Consider the following 23,379-nt stretch of genomic DNA (forward strand, 5'->3'; position numbering starts at 1 on the left):
TTTGGTGGTTTGAGAACAATAACGGTTTTTCCCCGGGGGGCTTTACCGGGAGGAAGGTGGTGTTCTAGTCTCCAATGGTTGGTCTAGGGCCACACGCCACTGAGCTAGGAGGTTGGCGGCAAGTGGAGCTGGGGGTGTGGTTCTCGTGCGCTGAGCGTGCAATTTGGTTTCTGGAGACTATAACTTATACTGAAAGTTTTTGTGTTTAGCCTGGAAGGCATGCGAATTTTAGTGGTGTTGCCAAGAACTCAGCCATCATTATGTGGTTGTTATTTATATTATGACATTTGAGGAACTGTATTTTTTCTATTTCAGATTGTATTCAACAATTGTTAATAAAGCTGTGACCATTCATCTTTCCAACAGAAAATTGTCTCTGTGTTTTTATTAGGTAGATGGGTGGTTAGGCTAGAAGTGTGTGGGTTTTTTCCCAGGCCTGGACCTCAGTCATCGCCGGGTCATGTGCTACTGAATTTCTGACCAGCACCGACAGGTGTCAGTATTACAGCAGTAGTGTCAGCAGCAAGTATCATCTACAAGTGTCATCAATCATTAACAATCACAGAGGGATCACTATACTATATCAGTGGCTATGGCTGTATCAGTGGCTATGGATGTATCAGTGACTATGGATGTATCGGTGGCTATGGATGTATCGGTGACTATGGCTGTATCAGTGGCTATGGATGTATCAGTGACTATGGATGTATCGGTGGCTATGGATGTATCAGTGACTATGGATGTATCAGTGACTATGGATGTATCGGTGACTATGGATGTATCGGTGGCTATGGATGTATCGGTGACTATGGCTGTATCAGTGACTATGGATGTATCAGTGACTATAGATGTATCAGTGACTATGGATGTATCAGTGACTATGGATGTATCGGTGGCTATGGATGTATCGGTGACTATGGCTGTATCAGTGGCTATGGATGTATCAGTGACTATGGATGTATCGGTGGCTATGGATGTATCAGTGACTATGGATGTATCAGTGACTATGGATGTATCGGTGGCTATGGATGTATCAGTGACTATGGATGTATCAGTGACTATGGATGTATCAGTGACTATGGATGTATCGGTGACTATGGATGTATCAGTGACTATGGATGTATCAGTGACTATGGATGTATCAGTGACTATGGATGTATCAGTGGCTATGGATGTATCAGTGACTATGGATGTATCAGTGGCTATGGATGTATCAGTGACTATGGATGTATCGGTGGCTATGGATGTATCAGTGACTATGGATGTATCAGTGACTATGGATGTATCGGTGACTATGGATGTATCGGTGACTATGGATGTATCAGTGACTATGGATGTATCAGTGGCTATGGATGTATCGGTGGCTATGGATGTATCGGTGGCTATCCCTGTATCGGTGACTATGGATGTATCGGTGACTATGGATGTATCGGTGACTATGGATGTATCAGTGACTATGGATGTATCAGTGGCTATGGATGTATCGGAGGCTATGGATGTATAGGTGACTATGGATGTATCAGTGACTATGGATGTATCGGTGGCTATGGATGTATCAGTGACTATGGATGTATCGGTGGCTATCCCTGTATCGGTGACTATGGATGTATCAGTGACTATGGATGTATCAGTGACTATGGATGTATCAGTGACTATGGATGTATCAGTGACTATGGATGTATCAGTGACTATGGCTGTATCGGTGGCTATGGATGTATCGGTGACTATGGCTGTATCGGTGACTATGGCTGTATCAGTGGCTATGGCTGTATCAGTGGCTATGGATGTATCAGTGGCTATGGATGTATCAGTGACTATGGATGTATCAGTGACTATGGATGTATCAGTGACTATGGATGTATCGGTGACTATGGATGTATCAGTGGCTATGGCTGTATCGGTGACTATGGATGTATCGGTGACTATGGATGTATCGGTGGCTATGGCTGTATCGGTGGCTATGGCTGTATCGGTGGCTATGGCTGTATCGGTGGCTATGGCTGTATCGGTGGCTATGGCTGTATCGGTGGCTATGGCTGTATCGGTGACTATGGCTGTATCGGTGGCTATGGATGTATCAGTGGCTATGGATGTATCAGTGACTATGGATGTATCAGTGACTATGGATGTATCGGTGACTATGGATGTATCAGTGGCTATGGATGTATCGGTGACTATGGATGTATCGGTGACTATGGCTGTATCGGTGGCTATGGCTGTATCGGTGGCTATGGCTGTATCGGTGGCTATGGCTGTATCGGTGGCTATGGCTGTATCGGTGGCTATGGCTGTATCGGTGGCTATGGCTGTATCGGTGGCTATGGCTGTATCGGTGACTATGGCTGTATCGGTGGCTGTGGCTGTATCGGTGGCTGTGGCTGTGGCTGTATCGGTGGCGAATAACCCAGGTCTTCCCTCACATCACTAAGTTCCTGCATCTCATCTCCGGAGCTCTGGTCCTGTCTGCTCCACATTCTGGATACAGAGGTGGGAAAAGTCTCCCAGTTATTATCTACAAGCAGTCACCCTCCTCCTCCCCCTCCTCCACCTCCTCCACCTCCTCCTCCTCCTCCTCCTGGAGACCTTTGCCGGCTCTTTCTGGTGTAAATTGCTTGTACATTTATTGGGAAGTGTCGGCACGTTGGTCTCGTCTGCTCTATTCTTCACACGACACATTTCTGCACTGAGGGGCGTCCGGTGCTCAGTCCGTGCGCCACATTTATCATGCAGAGTCCAACAGAAATGTGTCGCAAGCCGCATGTTAAAGGTGCACCAAAAAAAAGTTGTGCCCTCTGTCGGGACAGTGCAGGAGGCGGCAGATTCATGTAGAAGGGGCACCAGGAACCCATTAGCCAGGGCTTAGTGTTAGCAAAAAATATTCTCGCGACATTTACTTGGTACTAATGGATTAAAACTCCATTCTGTGCCGCACACAAGGTATACACTCCAGCCTGTGCCGCACCCACGGTGTACACTGCAGCCTGTGCCGCACCCACGGTGTACACTGCAGCCTGTGCCGCACCCACGGTGTACACTGCAGCCTGTGCCGCACACACGGTATACACTGCAGCCTGTGCCGCACACACGGTATACACTCCAGCCTGTGCCACGCACACGGTATACACTCCAGCCTGTGCCCCGCACATGGTGTACACTGCAGCCTGTGCCGCACCCACGGTGTACACTCCAGCCTGTGCCGCACCCACGGTGTACACTCCAGCCTGTGCCGCACCCACGGTGTACACTCCAGCCTGTGCCGCACCCACGGTGTACACTGCAGCCTGTGCCGCACCCACGGTGTACACTGCAGCCTGTGCCGCACCCACGGTGTACACTGCAGCCTGTGCCGCACCCACGGTGTACACTGCAGCCTGTGCCGCACCCACGGTGTACACTGCAGCCTGTGCCACACCCACGCTGTACACTGCAGCCTGTGCCGCACCCACGCTGTACACTGCAGCCTGTGCCGCACCCACGCTGTACACTGCAGCCTGTGCCGCACACACACGCTGTACACTCCAGCCTGTGCCGCACACACACGCTGTACACTCCAGCCTGTGCCGCACACACACGCTGTACACTCCAGCCTGTGCCGCACACACACGCTGTACACTCCAGCCTGTGCCGCACCCACGGTGTACACTCCAGCCTGTGCCGCACCCACGGTGTACACTCCAGCCTGTGCCGCACACACACGCTGTACACTGCAGCCTGTGCCGCACACACACGCTGTACACTCCAGCCTGTGCCGCACACACACGCTGTACACTCCAGCCTGTGCCGCACACACGCTGTACACTCCAGCCTGTGCCGCACACACACGCTGTACACTCCAGCCTGTGCCGCACTCACACATCGTATACACTCCAGCCGGTGCTACACACTATACATCTTGTGCCACACAAGGCTCGAGGCTGGGACCTTGATGCTGGTGACCGGCACACGCCATCTAACTCTGCACCAAAGGAAAGGTAAAAAAACACATACGTTGCTTAGTGATTTCACAGCGATAAGGAAAATAGTAAGATAGTGGTGCAATCTAACCTCTGTTTGGCCGGGCAAGTAAGGATGCAATAAGTATTTTATATTCACCAGCTAGTCCCTCCCGTTTAGTGCATTAAGTTTTTAATCTTTCCACACTTTTCTACCTTTTCTATGTTTTTAAAACAAATGTTTTTGCTGTACCCCCTGAAACTTTTTTTTCCAGATAAGTCTATGGCATTTCTTAAACTAAGTGAAAAAACCCATGTTTTGTATCTTTTAAAGTTAAATTCTAAATAAAAGTTAGGGCCGAAGTGACCAGGAGGCGGAGCCGGTAGCGGAGGCCCGTCATGATGAGGGGGACCGGAGCGATGGGGTTAAGGGGGCGGGGCTTATGCCCGCGCCGAAGATATCGCGGGAGCTGCAGTCTCCCGGCTCTTAAAAGGGGGGCAGGGACGGCCCCTTCTTCCTCTTGCCACGACGACAGGGAACCGAACACCCACCTAACCCTTTGGTGAGCTGGGTAAATGTTATCTAAATTGTCACGCAGCCTGTGGCGGGGTCTATGAGGGCCAGTGGGGTGAAGCATGATACAGGTGGAACTGGTTTTGGGAAGAACGAGTGTTTGGTCACCCCACGAGCCGGAGCGGTGCGGCGTGGGGAATATTGCGTACACTCTCTTCTCGCCGGCCCTCATAGACCTTCTTTCTGCAGGTTTTTCATGTATAGTTTATAAATGTTCAATTGCAACATGTTATTTATGTTAATATATTTAAATTCCCTTTGTATGTTTGTTAATAAAGAGGCTGCTGTGGCCGCCATATTCCAACTTCAAAGGCGTCTTTCCGTGTATTTCTCTTGGATAAGGTAAAGGTTCACAGGGTTTCGATGGGTGTACGGGTAATAGGTATTGAGCACATCGGAGTCCCTACATCAAGATAACTTTTAACACTCTACTGCCACCTAGTGTCGTTTAGTTATAGGTGCAATCGGAAGGATTATAATTGTGGTATAGAGAGATTTTCCTGTGCTAGTAGACATAGATATGTCTAGAAGAGGATAATTCCCTATTGTTGTATCTTGTGGCACACACTATACATCTTGTGCCATACACTATACATCTTGTGCCACACACTATACATCTTGTGCCACACACTATACATCTTGTGCCATACACTATACATCTTGTGCCATACACTATACATCTTGTGCCATACACTATACATCTTGTGCCATACAGTTTACATCTTGTGCCATACACTATACATCTTGTGCCATACACTATACATCTTGTGCCACACACTATACATCTTGTGCCACACACTATACATCTTGTGCCATACACTATACATCTTGTGCCATACACTATACATCTTGTGCCACACACTATACATCTTGTGGCACACACTATACATCTTGTGCCATACAGTATACATCTTGTGCCACACAGTATACATCTTGTGCCATACACTATACATCTTGTGCCATACACTATACATCTTGTGCCATACAGTATACATCTTGTGCCATACAGTTTACATCTTGTGCCACACACTATACATCTTGTGCCATACAGTATACATCTTGTGCCATACACTATACATCTTGTGCCATACACTATACATCTTGTGCCACACACTATACATCTTGTGCCATACACTATACATCTTGTGCCACACACTATACATCTTGTGCCATACACTATACATCTTGTGCCACACACTATACATCTTGTGGCACACACTATACATCTTGTGCCATACAGTATACATCTTGTGCCACACAGTATACATCTTGTGCCATACACTATACATCTTGTGCCATACACTATACATCTTGTGCCATACAGTATACATCTTGTGCCATACAGTTTACATCTTGTGCCACACACTATACATCTTGTGCCATACAGTATACATCTTGTGCCATACACTATACATCTTGTGCCACACACTATACATCTTGTGCCATACAGTATACATCTTGTGCCACACACTATACATCTTGTGCCATACACTATACATCTTGTGCCATACACTATACATCTTGTGCCATACACTATACATCTTGTGCCACACACTATACATCTTGTGCCATACACTATACATCTTGTGCCACACACTATACATCTTGTGCCACACACTATACATCTTGTGCCATACACTATACATCTTGTGCCACACACTATACATCTTGTGCCATACACTATACATCTTGTGCCACACACTATACATCTTGTGCCACACACTATACATCTTGTGCCATACACTATACATCTTGTGCCACACACTATACATCTTGTGCCATACACTATACATCTTGTGCCATACACTATACATCTTGTGCCATACACTATACATCTTGTGCCACACACTATACATCTTGTGTCACACACTATACATCTTGTGCCATACACTATACATCTTGTGCCACACACTATACATCTTGTGCCACACACTATACATCTTGTGCCACACACTATACATCTTGTGCCATACACTATACATCTTGTGCCACACACTATACATCTTGTGCCACACACTATACATCTTGTGCCATACACTATACATCTTGTGTCACACAGTATACATCTTGTGCCACACAGTATACATCTTGTGCCATACACTATACATCTTGTGCCATACACTATACATCTTGTGCCATACAGTATACATCTTGTGCCATACGCTATACATCTTGTGCCATACGCTATACATCTTGTGCCATACACTATACATCTTGTGTCACACACTATACATCTTGTGCCATACACTATACATCTTGTGCCATACACTATACATCTTGTGCCACACACTATACATCTTGTGCCATACACTATACATCTTGTGCCACACAGTATACATCTTGTGCCATACACTATACATCTTGTGCCACACAGTATACATCTTGTGCCATACACTATACATCTTGTGCCATACACTATACATCTTGTGCCATACACTATACATCTTGTGCCACACAGTATACATCTTGTGCCATACACTATACATCTTGTGCCATACAGTATACATCTTGTGCCATACACTATACATCTTGTGCCACACAGTATACATCTTGTGCCATACACTATACATCTTGTGCCATACAGTTTACATCTTGTGCCATACACTATACATCTTGTGCCATACAGTTTACATCTTGTGCCATACACTATACATCTTGTGCCACACAGTATACATCTTGTGGCACACACTATACATCTTGTGCCGTACAGTATACATCTTGTGCCATACACTATACATCTTGTGCCATACACTATACATCTTGTGCCACACACTATACATCTTGTGCCATACACTATACATCTTGTGCCATACAGTTTACATCTTGTGCCATACACTATACATCTTGTGCCACACAGTATACATCTTGTGCCACACACTATACATCTTGTGCCATACACTATACATCTTGTGCCACACACTATACATCTTGTGCCATACACTTTACATCTTGTGCCACACACTATACATCTTGTGCCACACACTATACATCTTGTGCCACACAGTATACATCTTGTGCCATACACTATACATCTTGTGCCATACACTATACATCTTGTGCCATACACTATACATCTTGTGTCACACACTTTACATCTTGTGCCACACACTATACATCTTGTGCCATACACTATACATTTTGTGCCACACACTATACATCTTGTGCCATACACTATACATCTTGTGTCACACACTTTACATCTTGTGCCACACACTATACATCTTGTGCCATACACTATACATCTTGTGCCATACAGTATACATCTTGTGCCACACACTATACATCTTGTGCCATACACTATACATCTTGTGCCACACACTATACATCTTGTGCCATACAGTATACATCTTGTGCCATACGCTATACATCTTGTGCCATACAGTATACATCTTGTGCCATACACTATACATCTTGTGCCACACACTATACATCTTGTGCCATACAGTATACATCTTGTGCCATACACTATACATCTTGTGCCACACACTATACATCTAGTGCCACACACTATACATCTTGTGCCATACACTATACATCTTGTGCCACACACTATACATCTTGTGCCATACAGTATACATCTTGTGCCACACACTATACATCTTGTGCCACACAGTATACATCTTGTGTCACACACTTTACATCTTGTGCCATACACTATACATCGTGTGCCATACACTATACATCGTGTGCCATACACTATACATCTTGTGGCACACACTATACATCTTGTGGCAAACACTATACATCTTGTGCCATACACTATACATCTTGTGCCATACACTATACATCTTGTGGCAAACACTATACATCTTGTGCCATACACTATACATATTGTGCCACACACTATACATCTTGTGCCACACACTATACATCTTGTGCCATACACTATACATCTTGTGCCATACACTATACATCTAGTGCCACACACTATACATCTTGTGCCATACACTATACATCTTGTGGCACACACTATACATCTTGTGCCACACACTATACATCTTGTGCCACACAGTATACATCTTGTGCCACACACTATACATCTTGTGCCATACAGTATACATCTTGTGCCACACACTATACATCTTGTGCCATACACTATACATCTTGTGCCATACACTATACATCTTGTGCCACACACTATACATCTTGTGCCATACACTATACATCTTGTGCCATACACTATACATCTTGTGCCACACACTATACATCTTGTGGCACACACTATACATCTAGTGCCACACACTATACATCTAGTGCCACACACTATACATCTTGTGCCACACACTATACATCTTGTGCCACACACTATACATCTAGTGCCACACACTATACATCTAGTGCCACACACTATACATCTTGTGCCACACACTATACATCTAGTGCCACACACTATACATCTAGTGCCACACACTATACATCTAGTGCCACACACTATACATCTTGTGCCATACACTATACATCTTGTGCCATACAGTATACATCTTGTGCCATACAGTATACATCTTGTGCCACACAGTATACATCTTGTGCCATACACTATACATCTTGTGCCACACAGTATACATCTTGTGCCATACAGTTTACATCTTGTGCCATACACTATACATCTTGTGCCATACAGTTTACATCTTGTGCCATACACTATACATCTTGTGCCACACAGTATACATCTTGTGGCACACACTATACATCTTGTGCCATACAGTATACATCTTGTGCCATACACTATACATCTTGTGCCACACACTATACATCTTGTGCCATACACTATACATCTTGTGCCACACACTATACATCTTGTGCCACACACTATACATCTTGTGCCATACACTATACATCTTGTGCCACACACTATACATCTTGTGCCATACACTTTACATCTTGTGCCACACACTATACATCTTGTGTCACACACTTTACATCTTGTGCCACACACTATACATCTTGTGCCATACACTATACATCTTGTGTCACACACTTTACATCTTGTGCCACACACTATACATCTTGTGCCACACACTATACATCTTGTGTCACACACTATACATCTTGTGTCACACACTTTACATCTTGTGCCATACACTTTACATCTTGTGCCACACACTATACATCTTGTGTCACACACTTTACATCTTGTGCCACACACTATACATCTTGTGCCATACACTTTACATCTTGTGCCATACACTATACATCTTGTGCCACACACTATACATCTTGTGGCAAACACTATACATCTTGTGCCATACACTATACATCTTGTGCCACACACTATACATCTTGTGTCACACACTATACATCTTGTGCCATACACTATACATCTTGTGCCATACACTATACATCTTGTGCCATACAGTATACATCTTGTGCCACACACTATACATCTTGTGCCACACACTATACATCTTGTGCCATACACTATACATCTTGTGCCATACAGTATACATCTTGTGGCACACACTATACATCTTGTGCCATACAGTATACATCTTGTGCCATACACTATACATCTTGTGCCATACACTATACATCTTGTGCCATACAGTATACATCTTGTGGCACACACTATACATCTTGTGCCATACAGTATACATCTTGTGCCATACACTATACATCTTGTGCCACACACTATACATATTGTGTCACACACTATACATCTTGTGCCATACACTATACATCTTGTGCCATACACTATACATCTAGTGCCACACACTATACATCTTGTGCCACACACTATACATCTTGTGCCACACACTATACATCTTGTGCCATACAGTATACATCTTGTGCCACACACTATACATCTTGTGCCATACACTATACATCTTGTGCCATACAGTATACATCTTGTGCCACACACTATACATCTTGTATCACACACTATACATCTTGTGCCATACACTATACATCTTGTGCCATACACTATACATCTTGTGCCACACACTATACATCTAGTGCCACACACTATACATCTTGTGCCACACACTATACATCTTGTGCCATACACTATACATCTTGTGCCACACACTATACATCTAGTGCCACACACTATACATCTTGTGCCACACACTATACATCTTGTGCCATACAGTATACATCTTGTGCCATACAGTATACATCTTGTGCCATACACTATACATCTTGTGCCATACACTATACATCTTGTGCCATACACTATACATCTTGTGCCATACAGTATACATCTTGTGCCACACACTATACATCTTGTGCCACACAGTATACATCTTGTGCCACACACTATACATCTTGTGCCATACACTATACATCTTGTGCCACACACTATACATCTTGTGCCATACACTATACATCTTGTGTCACACACTTTACATCTTGTGCCATACACTATACATCGTGTGCCATACAGTATACATCTTGTGGCACACACTATACATCTTGTGGCAAACACTATACATCTTGTGCCATACACTATACATCTTGTGCCATACACTATACATCGTGTGCCATACACTATACATCTTGTGGCACACACTATACATCTTGTGGCAAACACTATACATCTTGTGCCATACACTATACATCTTGTGCCACACACTATACATATTGTGTCACACACTATACATCTTGTGCCATACACTATACATCTTGTGCCATACACTATACATCTAGTGCCACACACTATACATCTTGTGCCATACACTATACATCTTGTGCCACACACTATACATCTTGTGCCATACAGTATACATCTTGTGCCACACACTATACATCTTGTGCCATACACTATACATCTTGTGCCATACAGTATACATCTTGTGCCACACACTATACATCTTGTATCACACACTATACATCTTGTGCCATACACTATACATCTTGTGCCATACACTATACATCTTGTGCCATACACTATACATCTTGTGCCACACACTATACATCTAGTGCCACACACTATACATCTTGTGCCACACACTATACATCTTGTGCCACACACTATACATCTTGTGCCACACACTATACATCTTGTGCCATACACTATACATCTTGTGCCACACACTATACATCTTGTGCCATACACTATACATCTTGTGCCACACACTATACATCTAGTGCCACACACTATACATCTTGTGCCACACACTATACATCTTGTGCCATACACTATACATCTTGTGCCATACACTATACATCTTGTGCCACACACTATACATCTTGTGCCATACACTATACATCTTGTGCCACACACTATACATCTAGTGCCACACACTATACATCTTGTGCCACACACTATACATCTTGTGCCATACAGTATACATCTTGTGCCATACAGTATACATCTTGTGCCATACACTATACATCTTGTGCCATACACTATACATCTTGTGCCACACACTATACATCTTGTGCCATACACTATACATCTTGTGCCATACACTATACATCTTGTGCCATACAGTATACATCTTGTGCCACACACTATACATCTTGTGCCACACAGTATACATCTTGTGCCACACACTATACATCTTGTGCCATACACTATACATCTTGTGCCACACACTATACATCTTGTGCCATACACTATACATCTTGTGTCACACACTTTACATCTTGTGCCATACACTATACATCGTGTGCCATACAGTATACATCTTGTGGCACACACTATACATCTTGTGGCAAACACTATACATCTTGTGCCATACACTATACATCTTGTGCCATACACTATACATCGTGTGCCATACACTATACATCTTGTGGCACACACTATACATCTTGTGCCATACACTATACATCTTGTGCCATACACTATACATCTTGTGCCATACACTATACATCTTGTGCCATACAGTATACATCTTGTGCCACACACTATACATCTTGTGCCACACAGTATACATCTTGTGCCACACACTATACATCTTGTGCCATACACTATACATCTTGTGCCACACACTATACATCTTGTGCCATACACTATACATCTTGTGTCACACACTTTACATCTTGTGCCATACACTATACATCGTGTGCCATACAGTATACATCTTGTGGCACACACTATACATCTTGTGGCAAACACTATACATCTTGTGCCATACACTATACATCTTGTGCCATACACTATACATCGTGTGCCATACACTATACATCTTGTGGCACACACTATACATCTTGTGGCAAACACTATACATCTTGTGCCATACACTATACATATTGTGCCACACACTATACATCTTGTGCCATACACTATACATCTTGTGCCACACACTATACATCTTGTGCCATACACTATACATCTTGTGCCACACACTATACATCTTGTGCCACACACTTTACATCTTGTGCCACACACTATACATCTTGTGCCATACACTATACATCTTGTGGCAAACACTACACATCTTGTGCCATACAGTATACATCTTGTGCCACACACTATACATCTTGTGCCATACACTATACATATTGTGCCACACACTATACATCTTGTGCCATACAGTATACATCTTGTGCCACACACTATACATCTTGTGGCACACACTATACATCTTGTGCCACACACTATACATCTTGTGCCATACACTATACATCTTGTGCCATACACTATACATCTAGTGCCACACACTATACATCTTGTGCCACACACTATACATCTTGTGCCATACACTATACATCTTGTGCCACACACTATACATCTTGTGCCATACACTATACATCTTGTGCCACACGCTATACATCTTGTGCCATACACTATACATCTTGTGCCACACACTATACATCTTGTGCCATACACTATACATCTTGTGCCACACACTATACATCTTGTGCCACACACTATACATCTTGTGCCACACACTATACATCTTGTGCCATACACTATACATCTTGTGCCATACACTATACATCTTGTGCCACACACTATACATCTTGTGCCACACACTATACATCTTGTGCCACACACTATACATCTTGTGCCATACACTATACATCTTGTGCCACACACAATACATCTTGTGCCATACACTATACATCTAGTGCCACACACTATACATCTTGTGCCACACACTATACATCTTGTGCCACACACTATACATCTTGTGCCATACACTATACATCTTGTGCCACACACTATACATCTTGTGGCACACACTATACATCTAGTGCCACACACTATACATCTTGTGCCACACACTATACATCTTGTGCCACACACTATACATCTTGTGCCATACACTATACATCTTGTGCCACACACTATACATCTTGTGCCACACACTATACATCTTGTGCCACACACTATACATCTTGTGCCACACACTATACATCTTGTGCCACACACTATACATCTTGTGCCACACACTATACATCTTGTGGCACACACTATACATCTTGTGCCACACACTATACATCTTGTGCCACACACTATACATCTTGTGCCATACACTATACATCTTGTGCCATACACTATACATCTTGTGCCACACACAATACATCTTGTGCCATACACTATACATCTTGTGCCACACACTATACATCTAGTGCCACACACTATACATCTTGTGCCATACACTATACATCTTGTGCCACACACTATACATCTTGTGCCATACACAATACATCTTGTGCCATACACTATACATCTTGTGCCATACACTATACATCTAGTGCCACACACTATACATCTTGTGCCATACACTATACATCTTGTGCCACACAGTATACATCTTGTGCCACACACTATACATCTAGCGGCACACACTATACATCTTGTGCCACACACTATACATCTTGTGGCACACACTATACATCTTGCGCCACACAGGCTTCGGCGGCTACTTACATGGTAATATGTTTGTGTAGCGGTTTTTACATCTGTTAGCCGGGAGGTCGGCTGCGCAGTGCGGGATCTCCAGACCGATCATCTTCAGCTCCTGGAAAAGAAACAACAGATCATAACATGAAACCTTAAAAAGTCATAGATTTATGTATATGAGGTCACAGGTCACATCTGACGTATATGAGGTCACATCTGATGTATACGAGGTCACACGTGATGTATACAAGGTCACATCTGATGTATACGAGGTCACAGGTGATGTATACGAGGTCACACGTGATGTATACGAGGTCACAGCTGATGTATACGAGGTCACACGTGATGTATACGAGGTCACACGTGATGTATACGAGGTCACACGTGATGTATACGAGGTCACACGTGATGTATACGAGGTCACACGTGATGTATACGAGGTCACACGTGATGTATACGAGGTCACACGTGATGTATACGAGGTCACAGCTGATGTATACGAGGTCACACGTGATGTATACGAGGTCACAGCTGATGTATACGAGGTCACACGTGATGTATACGAGGTCACACGTGATGTATACGAGGTCACAGCTGATGTATACAAGGTCACATCTGATGTATACGAGGTCACACGTGATGTATACGAGGTCACACGTGATGTATACGAGGTCACACGTGATGTATACGAGGTCACAGCTGATGTATACGAGGTCACAGCTGATGTATACGAAGTCACACGTGATGTATACGAGGTCACACGTGATGTATACGAGGTCACAGCTGATGTATACGAGGTCACAGCTGATGTATACGAAGTCACACGTGATGTATACGAGGTCACAGCTGATGTATACGAGGTCACACGTGATGTATACGAGGTCACATCTGATGTATACGAGGTCACACGTGATGTATACGAGGTCACAGCTGATGTATACGAGGTCACACGTGATGTATACGAGGTCACACGTGATGTATACGAGGTCACACGTGATGTATACGAGGTCACAGCTGATGTATACGAGGTCACACGTGATGTATACGAGGTCACATCTGATGTATACGAGGTCACACGTGATGTATACGAGGTCACAGCTGATGTATACGAGGTCACATCTGATGTATACGAGGTCACATCTGATGTATACGAGGTCACAGGTGATGTATACGAGGTCACATCTGATGTATACGAGGTCACACGTGATGTATACGAGGTCACATCTGATGTATACGAGGTCACACGTGATGTATACGAGGTCACACGTGATGTATATGAGGTCACATCTGATGTATACGAGGTCACACGTGATGTATACGAGGTCACACGTGATGTATACGAGGTCACACGTGATGTATACGAGGTCACAGCTGATGTATACGAGGTCACACGTGATGTATACGAGGTCACAGCTGATGTATACGAGGTCACACGTGATGTATACGAGGTCACACGTGATGTATACGAGGTCACAGCTGATGTATACAAGGTCACATCTGATGTATACGAGGTCACACGTGATGTATACGAGGTCACACGTGATGTATACGAGGTCACACGTGATGTATACGAGGTCACAGCTGATGTATACGAGGTCACACGTGATGTATACGAGGTCACATCTGATGTATACGAGGTCACACGTGATGTATACGAGGTCACACGTGATGTATACGAGGTCACAGCTGATGTATACGAGGTCACACGTGATGTATACGAGGTCACACGTGATGTATACGAGGTCACACGTGATGTATACGAGGTCACAGCTGATGTATACGAGGTCACACGTGATGTATACGAGGTCACATCTGATGTATACGAGGTCACACGTGATGTATACGAGGTCACAGCTGATGTATACGAGGTCACATCTGATGTATACGAGGTCACATCTGATGTATACGAGGTCACAGGTGATGTATACGAGGTCACATCTGATGTATACGAGGTCACACGTGATGTATACGAGGTCACATCTGATGTATACGAGGTCACACGTGATGTATACGAGGTCACACGTGATGTATACGAGGTCACACGTGATGTATACGAGGTCACACGTGATGTATACGAGGTCACACGTGATGTATACGAGGTCACACGTGATGTATACGAGGTCACATCTGATGTATACGAGGTCACACGTGATGTATACGAGGTCACAGCTGATGTATACGAGGTCATACCTGATGTATACGAGGTCACACGTGATGTATACGAGGTCACACGTGATGTATACGAGGTCACATCTGATGTATACGAGGTCACACGTGATGTATACAAGGTCACACGTGATGTATACGAGGTCACACGTGATGTATACGAGGTCACAGCTGATGTATACGAGGTCACACGTGATGTATACGAGGTCACACGTGATGTATACGAGGTCACACGTGATGTATACGAGGTCACAGCTGATGTATACGAGGTCACACGTGATGTATACGAGGTCACAGCTGATGTATACGAGGTCACATCTGATGTATACGAGGTCACATCTGATGTATACGAGGTCACACGTGATGTATACGAGGTCACATCTGATGTATACGAGGTCACACGTGATGTATACGAGGTCACACGTGATGTATACGAGGTCACACGTGATGTATACGAGGTCACATGTGATGTATACGAGGTCACACGTGATGTATACGAGGTCACACGTGATGTATACGAGGTCACACGTGATGTATACGAGGTCACATCTGATGTATACGAGGTCACACGTGATGTATACGAGGTCACAGCTGATGTATACGAGGTCACACCTGATGTATACGAGGTCACACGTGATGTATACGAGGTCACACGTGATGTATACGAGGTCACATCTGATGTATACGAGGTCACACGTGATGTATACGAGGTCACATCTGATGTATACGAGGTCACATCTGATGTATACGAGGTCACACGTGATGTATACGAGGTCACATCTGATGTATACGAGGTCACACGTGATGTATACGAGGTCACACGTGATGTATACGAGGTCACACGTGATGTATACGAGGTCACACGTGATGTATACGAGGTCACAGCTGATGTATACGAGGTCACACGTGATGTATACGAGGTCACATCTGATGTATACGAGGTCACATCTGATGTATACGAGGTCACACGTGATGTATACGAGGTCACACGTGATGTATACGAGGTCACATCTGATGTATACGAGGTCACACGTGATGTATACGAGGTCACACGTGATGTATACGAGGTCACAGCTGATGTATACGAGGTCACAGCTGATGTATACGAGGTCACAGCTGATGTATACGAGGTCACACGTGATGTATACGAGGTCACACGTGATGTATACGAGGTCACACGTGATGTATACGAGGTCACACGTGATGTATACGAGGTCACATCCTTTATGTAAGGTCATCACTTACCTCAAACTGCAGCGAGAACTTGTAGTCGGAGTCCTTGGCCATGTCCACGATGTACGAGTCCAAGTCATCGAGCTGCACGGGGCTTCCAGGACAGGGGAGAGAGGGGACAGGACGCCTCATTAACATGGACCCCAGGACAAACCCCCCAACTACTGCTCCATGAGGAAACCTCCATCCTGGCTGATAGCAGAGAGCAGCAGCTGCCCTGGGGAGCACAGGGGACAGGAGGTTTCTCTTATCATGGAGGAACATTGTCACCTACTTGGTCAATTTCCGCTTCTTGAATCCATTCTTGTTCCTAAAATAAGAAGATAAATATTTATGTCAGAAAAGGGAAAGGAGGAAATGCAGATCATCAAAGTAGCACTACACGGAAGGGGCGCCGTCACCCTGGGGGCCATCATCCCGGGGGCCCGACACTGGCAGCTGTCGCCCTAGGGGCCCGACACTGGTAGCCATCATCCTGGGGGCCCGACACTGGCAGCCATCATCCTGGGGGCCCGACACTGGCAGCTGTCGCCCTGGGGGCCCGACACTGGCAGCCATCATCCTGGGGGCCCGACACTGGAAGCCATCATCCTGGGGGCCCGACACTGGCAGCCATCATCCTGGGGGCCCCACACTGGCAGCCATCAACCTGGGGGCCCGACACTGGCAGCCATCACCCTGGGGGCCCAACACTGGCAGCCATCACCCTGGGGGCCCAACACTGGAAGCCATCACCCTGGGGGCCCAACACTGGCAGCCATCACCCTGGGGGCCCAACACTGGAAGCCAACACCCTGGGGGCCCAACACTGGAAGCCAACACCCTGGGGGCCAACACCCTGGGGGCCCAACACTGGCAGCCATCACCCTGGGGGCCAACACCCTGGGGGCCCGACACTGGCGGCCTTCACCCTGGGGGCCTGACACTGGCAGCCATCACCCTGGGGGCCCGACACTGGCAGCCATCACCCTGGGGGCCTGACACTGGCAGCCATCACCCTGGGGGCCCGACACTGGCAGCCGTCACCCTAGGGGCCATCATCCTGGGGGCCCGACTCTGGCAGCCATCATCCTGGGGGCCCGACACTGGCAGCCATCATCCTGGGGCCCGACACTGGCAGCCATCATCCTGGGGGCCCGACACTGGCAGCCATCATCCTGGGGGCCATCACCCTAGGGGCCCGACACTGGCAGCCGTCACCCTGGGGGCCCGACACTGGCAGCCGTCACCCTGGGGGCCCGACACTGGCAGCCATCACCCTGGGGGCCATCATCCTGGGGGCCCGACACTGGCAGCCATCACCCTGGGGGCCATCATCCTGGGGGCCCAACACTGGCGGCCGTCACCCTGGGGGCCATCACCCTAGGGGCCCGACACTGGCAGCCATCACCCTGGGGGCCCGACACTGGCAGCCATCACCCTAGGGGCCCGACACTGGCAGCCATCATCCTGGGGGCCCAACACTGGCAGCCATCACCCTGGGGGCCCGACACTGGCGGCCATCACCCTAGGGGCCCGACACTGGCAGCCATCATCCTGGGGGCCCGACACTGGCAGCCATCACCCTAGGGGCCCGACACTGGCAGCCATCACCCTGGGGGCCATCATCCTGGGGGCCCGACACTGGCGGCCTTCACCCTGGGGGCCCAACACTGGCAGCCGTCACCCTGGGGGCCGACACTAGCAGCCGTCACCCTGGGGGCCCGACACTGGCAGCCATCACCCTGGGGGCCATCACCCTGGGGGCCCGACACTGGCGGCCTTCACCCTGGGGGCCCGACACTGGCAGCCATCACCCTGGGGGCCTGACACTGGCAGCCATCACCCTAGGGGCCCGACACTGGCAGCCATCATCCTGGGGGCCTGACACTGCCGGCCTTCACCCTGGGGGCCCGACACTAGCAGCCATCATCCTGGGGGCCCGACACTGGCGGCCTTCACCCTGGGGGCCCAACACTGGCAGCCATCACCCTGGGGGCCCGACACTGGCAGCCATCACCCTGGGGGCCCGACACTGGCAGCCATCACCCTGGGGGCCCGACACTGGCAGCCATCACCCTGGGGGCCCCAACACTGGCAGCCATCATCCTGGGGGCCCGACACAGGTGGCCATCACCCTGGGGACCCAACACTGGCAGCCATCACCCTGGGGGCCCGACACTGGTGGCCGTCACCCTGGGGGCCCGACACTGGTGGCCATCACCCTGGGGGCCCGACACTGGTGGCCATCACCCTGGGGGCCCGACACTGGCAGCCATCACCCTGGGGTCCTGGGCACTAGAAAGTCTCAGCTGTGTCTTAAATCCCATCTCTATAGGCAGATCACATCACTAACTGCCTGATGTGTCACCTCTCCCGTTACTAATCATCCTGTGTCCTGCTCCCGCCTGTTATCCAGCAAACACCAGATATACACCGAGCTCCCGGCTCCTCCGCAGTCACATCATCCGGGACCCTGTATATAAGATGTGGCTGATGACTGGTTCATGCAGGTTCTAATACATCTTGTGTCACCCCCTCATCCTCATAGACTGTAAGCTCTTGTGTCCTCCCCTCATCCTCATAGACTGTAAGCTCTTGTATCCCCCCTCACCCTCATAGACTGTAAGCTCTTGTGTCACCCCTCATCCTCATAGACTGTAAGCTCTTGTGTCCCCCCTCATCCTCATAGACTGTAAGCTCTTTTGTCACCCCTCATCCTCATAGACTGTAAGCTCTTGTGTCACCCCCTCATCCTCATAGACTGTAAGCTCTTGTGTCACCCCCTCATCCTCATAGACTGTAAGCTCTTGTGTCCCCCTCATCCTCATAGACTGTAAGCTCTTGTGCCACCCCCTCATCCTCATAGACTGTAAGCTCTTGTGTCACCCCTCATCCTCATAGACTGTAAGCTCTTGTGTCACCCCTCATCCTCATAGACTGTAAGCTCTTGTGTCCCCCCTTATCCTCATAGACTGTAAGCTCTTGTGTCACCCCTCATCCTCATAGACTGTAAGCTCTTGTGTCACCCCCTCATCCTCATAGACTGTAAGCTCTTGTGTCACCCCCTCATCCTCATAGACTGTAAGCTCTTGTGTCACCCCTCATCCTCATAGACTGTAAGCTCTTGTGTCACCCCCTCATCCTCATAGACTGTAAGCTCTTGTGTCACCCCCTCATCCTCATAGACTGTAAGCTCTTGTGTCACCCCTCATCCTCATAGACTGTAAGCTCTTGTGTCACCCCCTCATCCTCATAGACTGTAAGCTCTTGTGTCACCCCTCATCCTCATAGACTGTAAGCTCTTGTGTCACCCCCTCATCCTCATAGACTGTAAGCTCTTGTGTCACCCCCTCATCCTCATAGACTGTAAGCTCTTGTGTCCCCCCTCATCCTCATAGACTGTAAGCTCTTGTGTCCCCCTCATCCTCATACTGTAAGCTCTTGTGTCACCCCTCATCCTCATAGACTGTAAGCTCTTGTGTCACCCCTCATCATCATAGTAGACTGTAAGGTCTTGTGTCCCCCCCTCATCCTCATAGACTGTAAGCTCTTGTGTCACCCCTCATCCTCATAGACTGTAAGCTCTTGTGTCCCCCTCATCCTCATAGACTGTAAGCTCTTGTGTCCTCCCCTCATCCTCATAGACTGTAAGCTCTTGTGTCACCCCCTCATCCTCATAGACTGTAAGCTCTTGTGTCCTCCCCTCATCCTCATAGACTGTAAGCTCTTGTGTCCCCCCCTCATCCTCATAGACTGTAAGTTCTTGTGTCCCCCCCTCATCCTCATAAACTGTAAGCTCTTGTGTCCCCCCCTCATCCTCATAGACTGTAAGCTCTTGTGTCACCCCTCATCCTCATAGACTGTAAGCTCTTGTGTCCTCCTCATCCTCATAGACTGTAAGCTCTTGTGTCCTCCTCATCCTCATAGACTGTAAGCTCTTGTGTCACCCCTCATCCTCATAGACTGTAAGCTCTTCTGTCACCCCTCATCATCATAGTAGACTGTAAGCTCTTGTGTCCTCCCCTCATCCTCATACTGTAAGCTCTTGTGTCCCCCTCATCCTCATACTGTAAGCTCTTGTGTCACCCCTCATCCTCATAGATTGTAAGCTCTTGTGTCACCCCTCATCATCATAGTAGACTGTAAGGTCTTGTGTCCCCCCCTCATCCTCATAGACTGTAAGCTCTTGTGTCACCCCTCATCCTCATAGACTGTAAGCTCTTGTGTCCCCCTCATCCTCATAGACTGTAAGCTCTTGTGTCCTCCCCTCATCCTCATAGACTGTAAGCTCTTGTGTCACCCCCTCATCCTCATAGACTGTAAGCTCTTGTGTCACCCCTCATCCTCATAGACTGTAAGCTCTTGTGTCACCCCCTAATCCTCATAGACTGTAAGCTCTTGTGTCACCCCTCATCCTCATAGACTGTAAGCTCTTGTGTCACCCCCTCATCCTCATAGACTGTAAGCTCGTGTCCCCCCTGATCCTCATAGACTGTAAGCTCTTGTGTCCTCCTCATCCTCATAGACTGTAAGCTCTTGTGTCATCCCCTCATCCTCATAGACTGTAAGATCTTGTGTCCTCCTCATCCTCATAGACTGTAAGCTCTTGTGTCACCCCCTCATCCTCATAGACTGTAAGCTCTTGTGTCCCCCCTCATCCTCATAGACTGTAAGCTCTTGTGTCCCCCTCATCCTCATAGACTGTAAGCTCTTGTGTCACCCCTCATCCTCATAGACTGTAAGCTCTTGTGTCACCCCCTCATCCTCATAGACTGTAAGCTCTTGTGTCACCCCCTCATCCTCATAGACTGTAAGCTCTTGTGTCCTCCCTCATCCTCATAGACTGTAAGCTCTTGTGTCTCCCTCATCCTCATAGACTGTAAGCTCTTGTGTCCTCCTCTCATAGACTGTAAGCTCTTGTCACCCCCTCATCCTCATAGACTGTAAGCTCTTGTGTCCTCCGCTCATCCCCATAGACTGTAAGCTCTTGTGTCCCCCTCATCCTCATAGACTGTAAGCTCTTGTGTCACCCCTCATCCTCATAGACTGTAAGCTCTTGTGTCCTCCCCTCATCCTCATAGACTGTAAGCTCTTGTGTCACCCCCTCATCCTCATAGACTGTAAGCTCTTGAGTCACCCCTCATCCTCATAGACTGTAAGCTCTTGTGTCACCCCCTCATCCTCATAGACTGTAAGCTCTTGTGTCCTCCCCTCATCCTCATACTGTAAGCTCTTGTGTCCCCCTCATCCTAATACTGTAAGCTCTTGTGTCACCCCTCATCCTCATAGACTGTAAGCTCTTGTGTCACCCCTCATCATCATAGTAGACTGTAAGGTTTTGTGTCCCCCCCTCATCCTCATAGACTGTAAGCTCTTGTGTCACCCCTCATCCTCATAGACTGTAAGCTCTTGTGTCCCCCTCATCCTCATAGACTGTAAGCTCTTGTGTCCTCCCCTCATCCTCATAGACTGTAAGCTCTTGTGTCACCCCCTCATCCTCATAGACTGTAAGCTCTTGTGTCACCCCTCATCCTCATAGACTGTAAGCTCTTGTGTCACCCCTCATCCTCATAGACTGTAAGCTCTTGTGTCACCCCCTAATCCTCATAGACTGTAAGCTCTTGTGTCACCCCTCATCCTCATAGACTGTAAGCTCTTGTGTCACCCCCTCATCCTCATAGACTGTAAGCTCG

General features: G+C 47.0%; 1 protein-coding gene across 1 annotated transcript in view; it reads right to left on the reverse strand.

Annotated features, from left to right (window-relative positions):
* Positions 1-23,379, reverse strand: part of LOC140125904 (receptor-type tyrosine-protein phosphatase O-like) — a 297,842-nt gene that overhangs the window by 79,183 nt on the left and 195,280 nt on the right. The window contains exons 18-20 of the mRNA XM_072144801.1: positions 17,979-18,014; positions 17,717-17,798; positions 14,333-14,423 (exon numbers count right to left, since the gene is read on the reverse strand). Of these exons, the coding sequence (XP_072000902.1) occupies positions 14,333-14,423; positions 17,717-17,798; positions 17,979-18,014 (209 nt within the window). The remainder of the gene's footprint in view (positions 1-14,332; positions 14,424-17,716; positions 17,799-17,978; positions 18,015-23,379) is intronic.

The sequence above is a fragment of the Engystomops pustulosus genome, chromosome 4 (genome assembly GCF_040894005.1).
Source record: "Engystomops pustulosus chromosome 4, aEngPut4.maternal, whole genome shotgun sequence".
Taxonomy (NCBI): Eukaryota; Metazoa; Chordata; class Amphibia; order Anura; family Leptodactylidae; genus Engystomops; species Engystomops pustulosus.